The sequence below is a fragment of the Salvelinus alpinus genome, chromosome 28 (genome assembly GCF_045679555.1).
Source record: "Salvelinus alpinus chromosome 28, SLU_Salpinus.1, whole genome shotgun sequence".
NCBI lineage: Eukaryota > Metazoa > Chordata > Actinopteri > Salmoniformes > Salmonidae > Salvelinus > Salvelinus alpinus.
Window position 1 is genome coordinate 41,929,028 of NC_092113.1, and position 18,659 is coordinate 41,947,686.

Below are 18,659 nucleotides of genomic sequence, written 5' to 3' on the forward strand. Positions count from 1 at the left end.
GTAAAAAAAACCTCTACGGACATTATGAAAGCTTAACCAATTTTATTCTTCCCAGAGGATCAATACAACTGCTTTCAGACAAAACATGTTTCCACAAGTATATACACTCCAGTTTAGACACTCCTCCTTCTCTCCGATCCTTCCATCTTGTTGTTCGACAGGAAGACAAAGTAATAAACCCTAATTTCTCCCTTAAAGGGGGGAGGGGGGGGGGGGGGATCTGACCTCACCTCAACCCCTCATTTACCTAATCCACAGATGTCCACCCGCTTCCCCTATAGCACTCCTGTGACTTGACTTCCACCCGTCAACCCAGCACATTCCACCGCCATCTGGCTCCTACAGATAACCGTTAACATCTGAGGTAAAAACCAGTCTCCATCACTCCTCAGATACTATACTGCTGAGTAAAACAACGTGCCAAGTTTAACCCAGAATCTAACAGTTCCAAGCACCCTATTTTAAATGGGGTTTTTACAGAAGGGAATTGAGAGTTAAGCACGTACTCTTCCTGTACTGACCTTAATGCGTATTCCCTCCGTCCACTTGGTAAAGTGATCGGTCATCGTCAGACACCAGCTGTTGCCATTCCTGGATTTAGTGAACGAGGTCAACCCCTAACATTTTAAAGTGTTAGAGAGAAGATTACTTTGTTACCCACATCTGTGTCATACAGTATTGCACATTTTCATATTTGTAAGGATACTGAAAGACACACACACACACACACACACACACACACACACACACACACACACACACTCTCTCTAGAATATTTAACTCTGCTGTGGTCAAATAAAGTAGCCATCACAAAACAACTTGTCATGGGGCCAAAATGTGAATTGGAACACTTACCGATCATGTGACCCCTGGTTTGATCCCATTCCATTTACTCCATTCCAGACATTATTATGAGCCGTCCTCCCACTGAACTATATGTATAGCTAGCGACATGTAGATGACCAGCTAGCGAGATGGATGTTGGTTGTACATAGTTAAATCCGTCCAGTTATCTAAATAGAACTGCTTAATGTTGCGCCTCTTGTCGAGAACAGCGGTGCTTTCATTGTACTTCGCCTGGTTGGAAAGTTCAAAGAAAATCTCTGAGGGATGCCATTGAAGTGCAAGATATATACAAACAGAAAGCTACAATAACAGTTACAGTAGCTAGCTAGCTAACGTTAACTAAATAAAATTGTCTGGCTAGCTAGTTGGCTAGCTGGCTGGATACTGTGGCTAGCTAGCTGACCAGACAGGCTAAGGTAAATAAGTACAATAGCTCGCTAGCTAACGTTAGCTAAATAAAAATTGTCTGGCTAGCTAGTTGGCTAGCTAGTTGGCTAGCTGGCTGGATACTGTGGCTAGCTAGCTGACCAGACAGGCTGAGGTAAATAAGTACAGTAGCTAGCAATGTCAATCTATATACAGCCTACATTATTTCTTCCTATTTAACAAATGTTCTTATATAAAGACAAATATATGGTAACGTTAAAGAGTGTTCTCTTTCCAGTCTTTTTGGTCCTCTGAAGCAGCAGGTAGTCAGCAGGTTGTCATCCTCAAAAACACCGTCCTTGGAGAGCAATTCTGAAGTAATAATTTTGCGCGGACTGAGCGAGCGCTTATGAGGTGAAATAGATCCAAGCAACCAGCATAGCAACGGACGCTTTGGTTCATCACGTAATCCGGTCAGAATTTTGCAAGTTCTAGCAACAGCCCTAGCAACAGAAGCTAGAACTCATCGAATCCCATTGTGACACTTTTTGGCAGGGGGAAACTATTTGGCATGACAGGCCCTGGTCAAAGGTAGTTCACTATATAGAGAATAGGGTGCCATTTGGAACACTAGATGGAGAATAGGGTGCCATTTGGAACACTAGATGGAGAATAGGGTGCCATTTGGAACACTAGATGGAGAATAGGGTGCCATTTGGAACACTAGATAGAGAATAGGGTGCCATTTGGAACATACCTTACATGAACATCTGGCTACGGTCATGAGAATACAACAACATGTAGGGGTGCATTACACATGACACCCTATTCCGCAGGGGCCCTGAGCAAAACTAGTGCACTATATAAGATATCATTTGGGACACGTCCATCATCTAATTTCAGATAAAATCTGTTATATAGTCTAGATTGTTTTGTTTTTGTTCCAAACACCAGGTGATCAATTGATAAGGGAATTATATGCTTAATGGTAATGATTAAAATATTCCACCCTGAAACCATATAATTGTATGAAATTTATTAGAATCATAAAACTATAATCTGATGATGTGTGAAGTTTTAGTCAGAATTAGAACAAGGACCTTTTGTTCCTTTTTAGTACGTAAACAGGGTGCAAGTGTGAAACAAATGATAAGAGGATCTATCGACAGACGAGTTGTACTACTGTGTTCCTTACTGGACATTATGTCTCCACCCGTGGAGGGGAGAAACTGTTAGGTTGGCAGAAAATGATGAAACATGTTGCAGATTAAACAATGTATCTGTGCAGTGGAAAAACACCGACTGTCTGAGCAAGGCGTAGCTTAAGATTTGAACTTGTTTGTGTGTGTTATAAAGACTGTGTTTGTATTGTGCACTTCAGAACGTTCTCGTGAAGAAACGGTACTAACCTTTTGCATAAGCTGAGTCTTTGCCTAATTATTATTATACCCATGGTCTTACAAACCTCTGGGATTGGTCAAAGCTATTGATTGATAGTTATTATCATTGGGATTGAAAATTCTCGTGACAACAATAGGTCAGACAGACAGGTGGTCTATTGGACAGACAGACAGGTGGTCTATTGGACAGACAGACAGGTGTTCTATTGGACAGACAGACAGGTGTTCTATTGGACAGACAGGCCTGTATTTGGAGAAAAACAGACCATGCACGTTATCGGTCCTGGAATGGCTGTTAGCAGATAGACATTATGCAGGCTAGAGGCTGAGACTGTGTGTTTATACAGGACTCCATTCATATGGCTCTGGAGACAGACAGCCTGGGAAGAGAGGGGGGGGGGGGGGGGGGGTAGAGCAGAGGTCAGTCAACACTGGTCAGGATAAACACACTACCCCCCACCACCCCCACCCCAACACACAGTCCTGGCCCCACCCCCAACACACAGTCCTGGCCCCAACACACAGTCCTGGCCCCAACACACAGTCCTGGCCCCAACACACAGTCCTGGCCCCAACACACAGTCCTGGCCCCACCCCCAACACAGTCCTGGCCCCAACACACTACCCCCCCACCACCCCCACCCCAACACACAGTCCTGGCCCCCCCACCCCCAACACACAGTCCTGGCCCCAACACACAGTCCTGGCCCCAACACACAGTCCTGGCCCCAACACACAGTCCTGGCCCCAACACACAGTCCTGGCCCCAACACACAGTCCTGGCCCCAACACACAGTCCTGGCCCCAACACACAGTCCTGGCCCCAACACACAGTCCTGGCCCCAACACACAGTCCTGGCCCCAACACACAGTCCTGGCCCCACCCCCAACACAGTCCTGGCTCCACCCCCAACACACAGTCCTAGCCCCACCCCCACCCCCAACCCACAGTCCTGGCCCCACCCCCAACCCACAGTTCCGGCCCCACCCCCAACCCACAGTTCCGGCCCCACCCCCAACCCACAGTTCCGGCCCCACCCCCAACCCACAGTTCCGGCCCCACCCCCAACCCACAGTTCCGGCCCCACCCCCAACACACAGTCCCGGCCCCACCCCCAACACACAGTCCCGGCCCCACCCCCAACACACAGTCCCGGCCCCACCCCCAACACACAGTCCTGGCTCGTCATGCTACTTTTACAGTGTGACATCACCGTGCTGTAGGGAGTGGTTTGTTTCAGTTCCTCGTTATAAGCCGAGCTAAGAACATTTTCAGATGTGAAAGTTTCACAAGACAGAATAACAACCCCTTCCTCTGTCCCCCACAGACTGATGATGTCATTCAGATTCCAGCGTAGGGCTTGTTCTCACAGAGCAGCCTCTGCTGTGGTCTGTGTGTGTGTGTTCATCTCGGTCTCACCTGTCTTGTATGAGCAACAACATATTTCATTTTACCAGGCAGGTCAATTAAGAACAAATTTGTTATTTACAAAAACAGCTTGCTATGGCTACTAGCCCTCTGGCTACCCCAACCCACAGTCCTGGCCCCACCCCCAACACAGTCCTAGCCCCACCCCCAACACAGTCCTAGCCCCAGTGAACGTTAATCTACTAGCATCGACAGTCTCAATAAGCGTTAAGCTACTAGCATCGACAGTCTCAAACAGCGTTAAAAAGCCCATAAAAAGAAAAAAAAAAGAAAGAAAAAGCCCATAAAAAAATCTTTGCAAGGTAAAGAAGAAAATAACATTTCTTAACTTAAATCAGGAATATGATATTTTACTGAATGAAGAGAGCCAACAACTACAGGTTAAACTCACATAAAGCTTACTACTTAATGGTTACTAAACCTGGTAAACGTCTAAACAGCCCTCACAAAACGAATACACGTCAAACCAGTTATAATTTTAATACATCAAGATACAAAACGCATTACAAAACAACCATGCGATTAATGACCATTTTAAAATCTATGAAAATCTATGGAATTACACAACAGTGTGACTGACCCTACAGCCTTCTTAGACTCCACTATCCTGAAGCAGCTATGAGCAGACAAAAAAATTAAATCACTAAAAACAGAGATGGCCCAAAAATACATATTAAGACAGTTAAAACATTCGAATTGTGAAAAGCACCAGGAATGGACGGCTTTCCCATAGAATTGTATTTGATATTCTGGGACAAAGTAACGCCCCTACTTACACAAATGACAACACAAGTCACTCAACTCAGTACTTCCTAGTTCCATGTATAAAACCGTTATTTCAGTTATATTTAAAAATCGAGAGACCCTGTAGTTGAATCAATTGCAACAATAAAATAATAACAAAGCTCATAAGCAACAGAATGGAAAAAGTCCTACAAGACTTGATACATATTAAAACAAACATGGTTTATTAAAACAAACATGGTTAATTAAAACAAACATGGTTTATTAAAACAAACATGGTTTATTAAAACAAACATGGTTTATTAAATCAAACATGGTTTATTAAAACAAACATGGTTTATTAAAACAAACATGGTTTATTAAAACAAACATGGTTTATTAAATCAAACATGGTTTATTAAAACAAACATGGTTTATTAAAACAAACATGGTTTATTAAAACAAACATGGTTTATTAAAACAAACATGGTTTATTAAAACAAGACACTTAGAAACAAATTCAAGAACATGTTTTCAATTTAATACAATATGCTAAAAAAAACAAGATGTAGATGTAGCAATAATGTCTGTTGATGACGAAAAACACTTCTGACCGTCTTGAAATGGTGTTTTCTATTAAAAACGTTGAAAGTTTTCCAAATGAAATAAGAAATGCAATTCAAATATGATATAAAAATGTCCTAAAGCAAACAATATACAAAAGTGATACGTTATCTGATAAAAAAATTGGGAGAGGCACGAGACACAGAAGTCCTCATTCTACTCCCTCCTGTTCGCACTGGCAATTGAACCGCTGACAGAAAGAATTAGACAGGACCCAAAACGTAACAGGTACGCAATATAACATGTGTTGTTGATGTATTTTTGGACCATTTTCAATGATGTTTACTTGTCAAAATACATAAAAAACACATATTATATTGCGTACAATCTATACCACCTAAAGGTGATGCAGTGAGACAAGTCACCTGACAAAACCCCTGCATGGAAAGTCTAAAGTTGGCACATTATAAAAGCCCCCACAAACTGTAGACTCCACCAAACATTTCCGCCTCAAGGTCTAGATGGGTGTATGAGTGGGCTGCCATAAAACGCTGCTATGCTATTCACACACACTACAAGTAGTAACTTGTGGCTGTTTTAAAATGAACAGGCAATCCACCACAGTCCCTCCCCCTTTTGTGGCATAGACAGCCAGCATCCCAAATGCTGTTCCCTTCATAGTGCACTACTTTTCACCAGAGAGCCCTATGTCAACGTAGTGCACTACTTTTCACCAGAGAGCCCTATGTCAACGTAGTGCACTACTTTTCACCAGAGAGCCCTATGTCAACGTAGTGCACTACTTTTCACCAGAGAGCCCTATGTCAACGTAGTGCACTACTTTTCACCAGAGAGCCCTATGTCAACGTAGTGCACTACTTTTCACCAGAGAGCCCTATGTCAACGTAGTGCACTACTTTTCACCAGAGAGCCCTATGTCAACGTAGTGCACTACTTTTAACCAGAGAGCCCTATGTCAATGTAGTGCACTACTTTTAACCAGAGAACCTATGTCAACGTAGTGCACTACTTTTAACCAGAGAACCTATGTCAACGTAGTGCACTACTTTTAACCAGAGAACCTATGTCAACGTAGTGCACTACTTTTAACCAGAGAACCTATGTCAACGTAGTGCACTACTTTTAACCAGAGAACCTATGTCAAAGTAGTGCACTACTTTTAACCAGAGAACCTATGTCAAAGTAGTGCACTACTTTTAACCAGAGAACCTATGTCAAAGTAGTCCACTACTTTTAACCAGAGAACCTATGTCAAAATAGTGCACTACTTTTAACCAGAGAACCTATGTCAACGTAGTGCACTACTTTTAACCAGAGAACCTATGTCAAAGTAGTGCACTACGTTTCACCAGAGAACCTATAGGTTCCAACCCCTGATGTAAAACACACAGTGTGCCTGTCGTACCACAATCATCCATTGCTCTGTACACTAGCTATACACATAGGCTACAGTAGAAGTCTGTGTGAGTGTGTGGACAGAGGAAACTGCAGTTGACCTGGTTGTTTATTTTAGGGAAGTAATTGACCAATAATACACCTTTTGGTCAACGAAATGGCAATACAAGGAGCCTATAGTGTATTGCCCAATCACAGCAAGGCTTTTTTTGAATAGTGTTTTCGCACTTGGTTCTTTTCGGAGAATATTTGTGAATTCAGTGCTGTTTGTTTTATTTTTTGCTTTATTTTTTGTGCAGAACACCCCCACGAAGGAACTCAGACCCCTCAAAAGAGGCCCCGAAGCGAACCAAACAGACCATCTCAAGAGGTTCCCTTTTTTAGGGCAATGTGAACATCAAGCTCCCCAGGTTCCCTTGTGAATCCCGCACTATACACTAGACTGCTGTTATAACCCCTCACACTAGACTACTGTTATAACCCCTAGGCACTAGACTGCTGTTATAACCCCTAGGCACTAGACTGCTGTTATAACCCCTCGCACTAGACTGCTGTTATAACCCCTAGGCACTAGACTGCTGTTATAACCCCTAGGCACTAGACTGCTGTTATAACCCCTCGCACTAGACTGCTGTTATAAACCCTCGCACTAGACTGCTGTTATAAACCCCTCGCACTAGACTACTGTTATAACCCCTCGCACTAGACTACTGTTATAACCCCTCGCACTAGACTACTGTTATAACCCCTCACACTAGACTACTGTTATAACCCCTCACACTAGACTACTGTTATAACCCCTCAAACTAGACTACTGTTATAACCCCTCACACTAGACTACTGTTATAACCCCTCCCACTAGACTACTGTTATAAACCCCTCGCACTAGACTACTGTTATAACCCCTCACACTAGACTACTGTTATAAACCCCTCCCACTAGACTACTGCTAAAACCCCTCACACTAGACTACTGTTATAACCCCTCGCACTAGACTGCTGTTATAACCCCTCACACTAGACTGCTGTTATAACCCCTCGCACTAGACTACTGTTATAACCCCTCGCACTAGACTACTGTTATAACCCCTCGCACTAGACTACTGTTATAACCCCTCGCACTAGACTGCTGTTATAAACCCCTCGCACTAGACTACTGTTATAACCCCTCACACTAGACTACTGTTATAACCCCTCGCACTAGACTACTGTTATAAACCCCTCGCACTAGACTGCTGTTATAACCCCTCGCACTAGACTGCTGTTATAACCCCTCGCACTAGACTGCTGTTATAACCCCTCGCACTAGACTACTGTTATAACCCCTCACACTAGACTACTGTTATAACCCCTCGCACTAGACTACTGTTATAAACCCTCGCACTAGACTGCTGTTATAAACCCTCGCACTAGACTGCTGTTATAAACCCCTCGCACTAGACTGCTGTTATAACCCCTCGCACTAGACTGCTGTTATAACCCCTCACACTAGACTACTGTTATAACCCCTAGGCACTAGACTGCTGTTATAACCCCTCGCACTAGACTGCTGTTATAACCCCTCCCACTAGACTACTGTTATAAACCCCTCGCACTAGACTGCTGTTATAACCCCTCGCACTAGACTGCTGTTATAACCCCTCGCACTAGACTGCTGTTATAACCCCTCGCACTAGACTGCTGTTATAACCCCTCACACTAGACTACTGTTATAACCCCTCGCACTAGACTGCTGTTATAACCCCTCCCACTAGACTGCTGTTATAACCCCTCCCACTAGACTACTGTTATAAACCCCTTGCACTAGACTGCTGTTATAACCCCTCGCACTAGACTACTGTTATAACCCCTCACGCTAGACTACTGTTATAAACCCCTCGCGCTAGACCGCTGTCATAACCCCTCGCTCTAGACCGCTGTCATAACCCCTCGCACTAGACTACTGTTATAAACCCCTCGCACTAGACTACTGTTATAAACCCCTCGCACTAGACTACTGTTATAAACCCCTCGCACTAGACTACTGTTATAAACCCCTCGCACTAGACCGCTGTTATAACCCCTCGCACTAGACCGCTGTTATAACCCCTCGCACTAGACCGCTGTTATAACCCCTCGCACTAGACTACTGTTATAACCCCTCGCACTAGACTACTGTTATAACCCCTCGCACTAGACTACTGTTATAACCCCTCGCACTAGACCGCTGTTATAACCCCTCCCACTAGACCACTGTTATAAACCCCTCGCACTAGACCGCTGTCATAACCCCTCGCACTAGACCGCTGTCATAACCCCTCGCACTAGACTACTGTTATAAACCCCTCGCACTAGACTACTGTTATAAACCCCTCGCACTAGACTACTGTTATAAACCCCTCGCACTAGACTGCTGTTATAACCCCTCGCACTAGACTACTGTCATAACCCCTCCCACTAGACTACTGTTATAAACCCCTTGCACTAGACTGCTGTTATAACCCCTCGCACTAGACTACTGTTATAACCCCTCACGCTAGACTACTGTTATAACCCCTCGCACTAGACTACTGTTATAACCCCTCGCACTAGACCGCTGTTATAACCCCTCGCACTAGACTGCTGTTATAACCCCTCGCACTAGACCGCTGTTATAACCCCTCGCACTAGACTACTGTTATAACCCCTCGCACTAGACCACTGTTATAAACCCCTCGCACTAGACCGCTGTTATAACCCCTCGCACTAGACTACTGTTATAACCCCTCGCACTAGACTACTGTTATAAACCCCTCGCACTAGACTACTGTTATAAACCCCTCGCACTAGACTACTGTTATAACCCCTCACACTAGACTACTGTTATAACCCCTCACACTAGACTACTGTTATAACCCCTCACACTAGACTGCTGTTATAACCCCTCGCACTAGACTACTGTCATAACCCCTCGCACTAGACTACTGTTATAACCCCTCGCACTAGACTACTGTTATAAACCCCTCGCACTAGACTACTGTTATAAACCCCTCGCACTAGACTACTGTTATAACCCCTCACACTAGACTACTGTTATAACCCCTCACACTAGACTGCTGTTATAACCCCTCGCACTAGACCGCTGTTATAACCCCTCCCACTAGACCGCTGTTATAAACCCCTCGCACTAGACCGCTGTTATAACCCCTCGCACTAGACCGCTGTTATAACCCCTCCCACTAGACCGCTGTTATAAACCCCTCGCACTAGACCGCTGTCATAACCCCTCGCACTAGACCGCTGTCATAACCCCTCGCACTAGACTACTGTTATAAACCCCTCGCACTAGACTACTGTTATAAACCCCTCGCACTAGACTACTGTTATAAACCCCTCGCACTAGACTGCTGTTATAACCCCTCGCACTAGACCGCTGTTATAACCCCTCGCACTAGACCGCTGTTATAACCCCTCGCACTAGACTGCTGTTATAACCCCTCCCACTAGACCACTGTTATAAACCCCTCGCACTAGACCGCTGTCATAACCCCTCGCACTAGACCGCTGTCATAACCCCTCGCACTAGACTACTGTTATAAACCCCTCGCACTAGACTACTGTTATAAACCCCTCGCACTAGACTACTGTTATAAACCCCTCGCACTAGACCGCTGTTATAACCCCTCGCACTAGACCGCTGTTATAACCCCTCGCACTAGACTGCTGTTATAACCCCTCGCACTAGACTGCTGTTATAACCCCTCGCACTAGACTGCTGTTATAACCCCTCGCACTAGACCGCTGTTATAACCCCTCGCACTAGACCACTGTTATAACCCCTCGCACTAGACTACTGTTATAAACCCCTCGCACTAGACTACTGTTATAAACCCCTCGCACTAGACCGCTGTTATAACCCCTCGCACTAGACCGCTGTTATAACCCCTCGCACTAGACCGCTGTTATAACCCCTCGCACTAGACCGCTGTTATAACCCCTCGCACTAGACTGCTGTTATAACCCCTCGCACTAGACCGCTGTTATAACCCCTCGCACTAGACTGCTGTTATAACCCCTCGCACTAGACTACTGTTATAAACCCCTCGCACTAGACTACTGTTATAAACCCCTCGCACTAGACCGCTGTTATAACCCCTCGCACTAGACCGCTGTTATAACCCCTCGCACTAGACTACTGTTATAACCCCTCGCACTAGACTACTGTTATAAACCCCTCACACTAGACTACTGTTATAAACCCCTCGCACTAGACTACTGTTATAAACCCCTCGCACTAGACCGCTGTTATAACCCCTCGCACTAGACCGCTGTTATAACCCCTCGCACTAGACCGCTGTTATAACCCCTCGCACTAGACCGCTGTTATAACCCCTCGCACTAGACTACTGTTATAACCCCTCGCACTAGACTACTGTTATAACCCCTCGCACTAGACTACTGTTATAACCCCTCACACTAGACTACTGTTATAACCCCTCGCACTAGACTGCTGTTATAACCCCTCCCACTAGACCACTGTTATAAACCCCTCGCACTAGACCGCTGTCATAACCCCTCGCACTAGACCGCTGTCATAACCCCTCGCACTAGACTACTGTTATAAACCCCTCGCACTAGACTACTGTTATAAACCCCTCGCACTAGACCGCTGTTATAAACCCCTCGCACTAGACCGCTGTTATAACCCCTCGCACTAGACCGCTGTTATAACCCCTCGCACTAGACCGCTGTTATAACCCCTCGCACTAGACCGCTGTTATAACCCCTCGCACTAGACTACTGTCATAACCCCTCGCACTAGACTACTGTTATAACCCCTCGCACTAGACTACTGTTATAAACCCCTCGCACTAGACTACTGTTATAAACCCCTCGCACTAGACTACTGTTATAACCCCTCACACTAGACTACTGTTATAACCCCTCACACTAGACCGCTGTTATAACCCCTCGCACTAGACCACTGTCATAACCCCTCGCACTAGACCACTGTTATAAACCCCTCGCACTAGACCGCTGTTATAACCCCTCGCACTAGACCGCTGTTATAAACCCCTCGCACTAGACCGCTGTTATAACCCCTCGCACTAGACCGCTGTTATAACCCCTCGCACTAGACCGCTGTTATAACCCCTCGCACTAGACCGCTGTTATAACCCCTCGCACTAGACCGCTGTTATAACCCCTCGCACTAGACCGCTGTTATAAACCCCTCGCACTAGACCGCTGTTATAAACCCCTCGCACTAGACCGCTGTTATAACCCCTCGCACTAGACCGCTGTTATAACCCCTCGCACTAGACCACTGTTATAACCCCTCGCACTAGACCGCTGTTATAACCCCTCGCACTAGACCACTGTTATAACCCCTCGCACTAGACCGCTGTTATAACCCCTCGCACTAGACCGCTGTTATAACCCCTCGCACTAGACCGCTGTTATAAACCCCTCGCACTAGACCGCTGTTATAAACCCCTCGCACTAGACCGCTGTTATAACCCCTCGCACTAGACTACTGTTATAACCCCTCGCACTAGACTACTGTTATAACCCCTCGCACTAGACTGCTGTTATAAACCCCTCGCACTAGACTGCTGTTATAAACCCCTCGCACTAGACTGCTGTTATAACCCCTCACACTAGACTACTGTTATAAACCCCTCGCACTAGACCGCTGTTATAACCCCTCGCACTAGACTACTGTTATAACCCCTCGCACTAGACTACTGTTATAACCCCTCGCACTAGACTGCTGTTATAAACCCCTCGCACTAGACTGCTGTTATAAACCCCTCGCACTAGACTGCTGTTATAACCCCTCACACTAGACTACTGTTATAAACCCCTCGCACTAGACTGCTGTTATAAACCCCTCGCACTAGACTACTGTTATAACCCCTCACACTAGACTGCTGTTATAACCCCTCGCACTAGACTGCTGTTATAACCCCTCGCACTAGACCGCTGTTATAACCCCTCGCACTAGACCGCTGTTATAACCCCTCGCACTAGACCGCTGTTATAACCCCTCACACTAGACTACTGTTATAACCCCTCACACTAGACCACTGTTATAACCCCTCGCACTAGACCGCTGTTATAAACCCCTCACACTAGACTGCTGTTATAACCCCTCACGCTAGACTACTGTTATAACCCCTCACACTAGACTACTGTTATAACCCCTCACACTAGACTACTGTCATAAACCCCTCACACTAGACTACTGTCATAAACCCCTCACACTAGACTACTGTTATAACCCCTCGCACTAGACTACTGTTATAACCCCTGACATTGGAGCCTCAATAGAGAGTAGATGTGAAGAAAACGTGGTTGTTTTTGGATATTGATTAGCGATTGTCAAGGATGCAGATAAATTCCAGCAGTTTTTAGTTCAGATTATTTGTTTGCAATATGTGATCTGTAGGCTAAGAGTGTTTCATAAGCTGCTTATTGATTGTGGAGTTTGAATAGTGTGAGAAGACAATATATTTGGTGAGGAGAAGACAACATATGGTACAAAATCAATTATAAACTGTGTGATTCGAACCCTGAATGCTGATCGGCTGACAGCCGTGGTATATCAGACCGTATACCACGGGTATGACAAAACATATATATTTTTTTGTGCTTTAATTGCGGTGGTAAACAGTTTATAATAGCAATAAGGTACCTCGGGGGTTTGTGGTATATGGCCAATATACAACGGCTAAGGACTGTATCCAGGCACTCCGCGTTGGGTCGTGCTTAAGAACAGCCCTTAGCCGTGGTATATTGGCCATAAACCACATCCCTTCATGTCTTATTGCTTAATTATAGGGGAAGTAGCCTATACTGGGTGTACAGTTCTCTATTACTGTGCAGATATTCTTCTGCTATTTATTCTGTTACCAATAATATGTACACGTTAATAGTATCTTCTGTTTACAATTATTGTCTCATCTTTTAACTCATTTTAATCTATTAGCTTCCAACATGTAAGTATATTTAGCTGTGTGATAACACATTCTGATGGTAATGGCTTGTCCTGCACATGTAAACACCCAGAATGCATTGAGTGAATGTTGGGAAAAGATCTTGGTTCCTTTCTATACATAGCAAAGTGAATGCAAACAGGACTCGGGAAATAGGTGAAGTGATCTGACAAAAGAGTTGAGTCCTTATTCACGGGCAGTGTGAATACAAAGAGAACTGAGTTATTTGGCAGTTGTTTTTTTACCCCTAGAGTTCACTTTAAAAAGAGGACTTAGAGAGAATGCCATTTAAAGAGGACTGTACAGTGCCTTCAAAAAGTATTCAGATCCCTTGACTTGTTCCACATTTTGTTACGTTACAGCCTTATTCTAAAATGGATTAAATTAAAAAATAATGATTTGGAAAGGCACACACATGTCTATATAAAGGTCCCACAGTTGACAGTGCATGTCAGAGCAAAAACCAAGACATGAGGTCGAAGTAATTGTCCTTAGAGCGTTAAGACAGGATTGTGTCGAAGCACAGATCTGGGGAAGGGTACCAAAACATTTCTGCAGCATTGAAGGTCCCCAAAAACACAGTGGTCTCCATCATTCTTAAATGGAAGAAGTTTAGAACCACCAAGATACTTCCTAGAGCTGTCCGCCCGGACAAACTGAGCAATCGAGGGAGAAGGGCCTTGGTCAGGGAAGTGACCAAGAACCCGATGGTCACTCTGACAGAGCTCCAGAGTTCCTCTGTGGAGATGGGAGAAGCTTCCAGAAAGACAACCATCTCTGCAGCACTCTACCAATCAGGCCTTTATGGTGGAGTGGCCTGACAGAAGCCACTCCTCAGTAAAAGGCAAATGACAGTCCACTTGGAGTTTGCCAAAAGGCACCTAAAGGACTCTCAGACCATGAGAAACAAGATTCTCTGGTCTGATGAGACCAAGATTGTACTCTTTGGCCTGAATGCCAAGCGTCATATGTCTGGAAGAAACCTGGCACCATCCCTACGGTGAAGCATGGTGGAGGCAGCATCATGCTGTGGGGATGTTTTTCAGAGGCTTCCAACAGGACAAAGACCCTAAGCACACAGCCAAGACAACGCAGGAGTGGCTTCGGTACAAGTCTCTGAATGTCCTTCAGTGACCCAGCCAGAGCCCGGACTTGAACCCGATCGAACAACTCTGGAGTAGAGGTCGACCGATTAAATCAGAATGGCCGATTAAATCGGGCCCGATTTCAAGTTTTCATAACAATCAGAAATCGGTATTTTTGGGCGCCGATTTGCCGATTATTATTATATATATTTTTTTACACCTTTATTTAATCTTTATTTAACTAGGCAAGTCAGTTAAGAACACATTCTTATTTTCAATGACGGCCTAGGAACTGAGGCAGAACGACAGATTTTTAACCTTGTCAGCTCGGGGGATCCAATCTTGCAACCGTACAGTTAACTAGTCCAATGCTCTAACACTGATTACATTGCACTCCACGAGGAGCCTGCCTGTGCCGCGAATGCAGTAAGCTAAGGTAAGTTGCTAGCTAGCATTAAACGTATCTTATAAAAAACAATCAATCAATGACTGTCATTGCTCCAATGTGTACTTAACCATAAACATCAATGCCTTTCTTAAAATCAATACACAAGTATATATTTTTAAACCTGCATATTTAGCTAAAAGATATCCAGGTTAGCAGGCAATATTAACCAGGTGAAATTGTGTCATTTCTCTTGCGTTCATTGCACCTAGAGTCAGGGTATATGCAACAGTTTGGGCCGCCTGGCTCTTTGCGAACTAATTTGCCAGAAGTTTACGTAATTATGACAACATTGAAGGTTGTGCAATGTAACAGGAATATTTAGACTCATGGATGCCACCCGTTAGATAAAATATGGAACGGAATAAACGTTTTGTTTTCGAGGTGATAGTTTCCGGATTAGTCAAAGGTATATGGTTTAGAGAGAAATAGTCGACTCGTTATAAGTCCTGTAATAACTTGCGGCTGAACTTGACAGGGGTTCCTTCGTTATTTTACCGTTCATGTCTTCCATAGAGAATGTCTTGATCTATTTCAAATAAGGTCTGTGTTTCGTGCAGGCTTAAACCGCCTCGACGTTTTGATACCTGTGTAAATCTCACTAGGATAAGGTAACGTTTGTCAACATATTTTCATAAATCCACTCTACAAAAAAAATGATCTTTGCTTATATTTAGCCAATATTGATCAGAGTTACCTTGTCCTATGGATATCTACACAGTTATAAAATTGGCAAGGTTGTGTAAGCCTACACGAAACACAGACCTTATTTTAAGTGAATCTAAAAATATCCTATGGAATAAATGAAGGAACAGCTTTTCAGATTTTGCTAGAAGGTGTCATGGGAATTATGACTCGCACTTTGGTCGTCAATTCTTACCATGCCCATTATTAAAATAGGATTTCCTGCATATAGAAATGACAGTTTTTGTTTTCAACATTCATCACAGGTAACTTAAACTCTATTTTTATTCAAACAGTTGAGAGTATTTGTCTCCTAAGCAGACTCTTCAGTATCATTGTCACTTCAGCTGTGTGTGTGTGTGTGTGTGTGTGTGTGTGTGTGTGTGTGTGTGTATTTATGTATTATATTAAGTTAAAATAAAAGTGTTCATTGTTCATTCAGTATTGTTGCAGTTGTCATTATTACAAAAATGTGTGTGTGTGTGTGTATGATATATATATATATATATAAAACCTTTTTTACATTTTATTTTTTTAATAAATCAGCCGATTAATCGGTATCGGCTTTTTTTGTCCTCCAATAATCAGTATCGTATCGGCGTTGAAAAATCATAATCGGTCGACCTCTACTCTGGAGACACCTGAAAATAGCTGTGCAGCAACACTCCCAACCCAACTTGACAGAGCTTGAAAGGATCTGCAGAGAAGAATGGGATAAACTCCCCAAATAAAGGTGTGCCAAGATTGTAGCGTCATACCCAAGAAGACTCAATGCTGTAATCGCTGCCAAAGGTGCTTCAACAAAGTACTGAGTAAAAGGTCTGAATACTTATATAAATGTGATCAGTTATATATATATATTTGCAAAATAATTCTTTAAAAACTGTTTTTGTTTTGTCATTACAGGGTATTGTGTGTAGATTGATGAGGGGGGGGGGGGGGGAAACAACTTAATCAATTTTAGAAAAAGGCTGTAAAGTAACACAATGTGGAAAAAGTGAAGGGGAGTGAAAACTTCTAGAATTTACCTGGTTCATGTAATAGCAAAGCATTACAGAAAGTCGGGATGAGACAATGTAACCAGTTGATGTCTGTGTGTAAAACGACACATTCAGTCCAGTCTAATATGAACTTAGTAACATGGCCTGTCTAGCTGCTTGTTAACATTAACAAAGTAGCCAGTCGAGAGAATATACATTGTAACCAACTGATGTTTGTTGTGTGGTTAAAATTAAAGATTGTATCGTGTAACAACGATACAACGTATAAAGACTCACACACGTGGATACAAGGTTGAAATGACAAGCCGAGGGATACAGACAGGAAGGACTTTGAGTGAGTGAGGTGTCATTACAAACGACCCCAGACACACAGCACTCAAACCTGTGCCTCCAAGGCACTAAACTCACCTTCGTCCCGATTCCGAAGTCACCGAATTACAACTCTGGACCGACAGCAATGTGGAGGACTTCCGCCGTCCGAGGGGAGTAGGAAGGAGACCCGAGGGAGAGAGGAGGTTTCCCTGTGAGGAAAACGATCCTTCTCGCCTCTCCAGAAATACCTCCGTTGTCCCATCATTGAACGAGTCCGAAGGCAGAACGAGGATAGGCGGGACAGTGATGACTCCGAGTCCCGGAACGGCGCTAACGTTCCCAACGGTCCCGCAGCTCACAGACGTCGGTAGGTTAGTGAAGGTCCCATAGCTAGACACCGTTAACATCCCGGCCACTGTCGCCCCGATATCGCCCCCCAACAACTCGCTGTCTCGGTTTCCATGGTATGTCTGTTGTACTGGCCGTCCATCTAGTGAAATGTTACTAAGGAAAAAGAGAGCTGCTTGTCTCCGCCGCGTATCTCTACTTTTCCTCCGGTGTTGTTTCTGCGGGTTGGTAGTGTTGTTAACCGCGGTGTTGTTAACGGCAGTGCAGGCGGCAGCCGCCATTCTCTAATGAGGAAGTATCTCACGGCGTTCTACCCGCGCAACAGGACCTGTTCACGCCCCTTTGCTTTCTATTGGACGAGAGGGACTAATCTAAATAACATTAAAACAGATGGACCGTGGAGAAAGCTGAAGTCGGGCTCGATGTTGTTTTTTTTAAAGGTTTTAAATATATATCTTTTTTTTTTCCTAACGCCCTAAGTCAAAACATTCTAACAATTTGAGAAATATCAATTTACTAGACTTCAGATGAACACGAATAATGAACGGCAGCTCAATACCCTATTAGGCTATTACAGTACATTTCACAATACAACCTCTTTTCTCAATAACTCTATAATAATATTGTGTGTTATTAACAATAAGGACACATCTATTTTTGACGTTTACAATTTTCAGTTAGCAAAGACCTTTGAGACATCTGTGACAGATATTAGGCTACATTAGTAGATGAGGTATAATGATGACCAGTGAATAAATAATCCTCAATATCCCCTGCTGATGATATTCTGCAATGATACATTGTCCTCTGACACACACACACACACACACACACACACACACACACACACACACACACACACACACACACACACACACACACACACACACACACACACACACACACACACACACACACACACACACACACACACACACACACATACACACACACACACACATGTTTGTTTTACTATCCTTGTGGGGACCAAACAATTGATTCGAATTCAAAATCATATTTCCCCTAACCAAACCCAAACCTTAACCTAATCCCTAAAATAGCCTTTTTTTCTTGTGGCGACCAGC

General features: G+C 44.1%; 1 protein-coding gene across 3 annotated transcripts in view; it reads right to left on the reverse strand.

Annotated features, from left to right (window-relative positions):
• The window catches only part of LOC139557900 (CDK5 and ABL1 enzyme substrate 2-like), an 82,239-nt gene extending 64,378 nt beyond the window's left edge, over window positions 1-17,861 (reverse strand). For all 3 annotated transcript variants that reach the window (XR_011671488.1, XM_071373225.1, XM_071373224.1), the window contains exon 1: window positions 17,323-17,861. Coding sequence is in view for 2 of the 3 variants with exons in the window: in XM_071373225.1 (XP_071229326.1) it covers window positions 17,323-17,855 (533 nt within the window). In the remaining variant the exon portion in view is untranslated. The remainder of the gene's footprint in view (window positions 1-17,322) is intronic.
• Window positions 17,862-18,659: the final 798 nt, after the last annotated feature.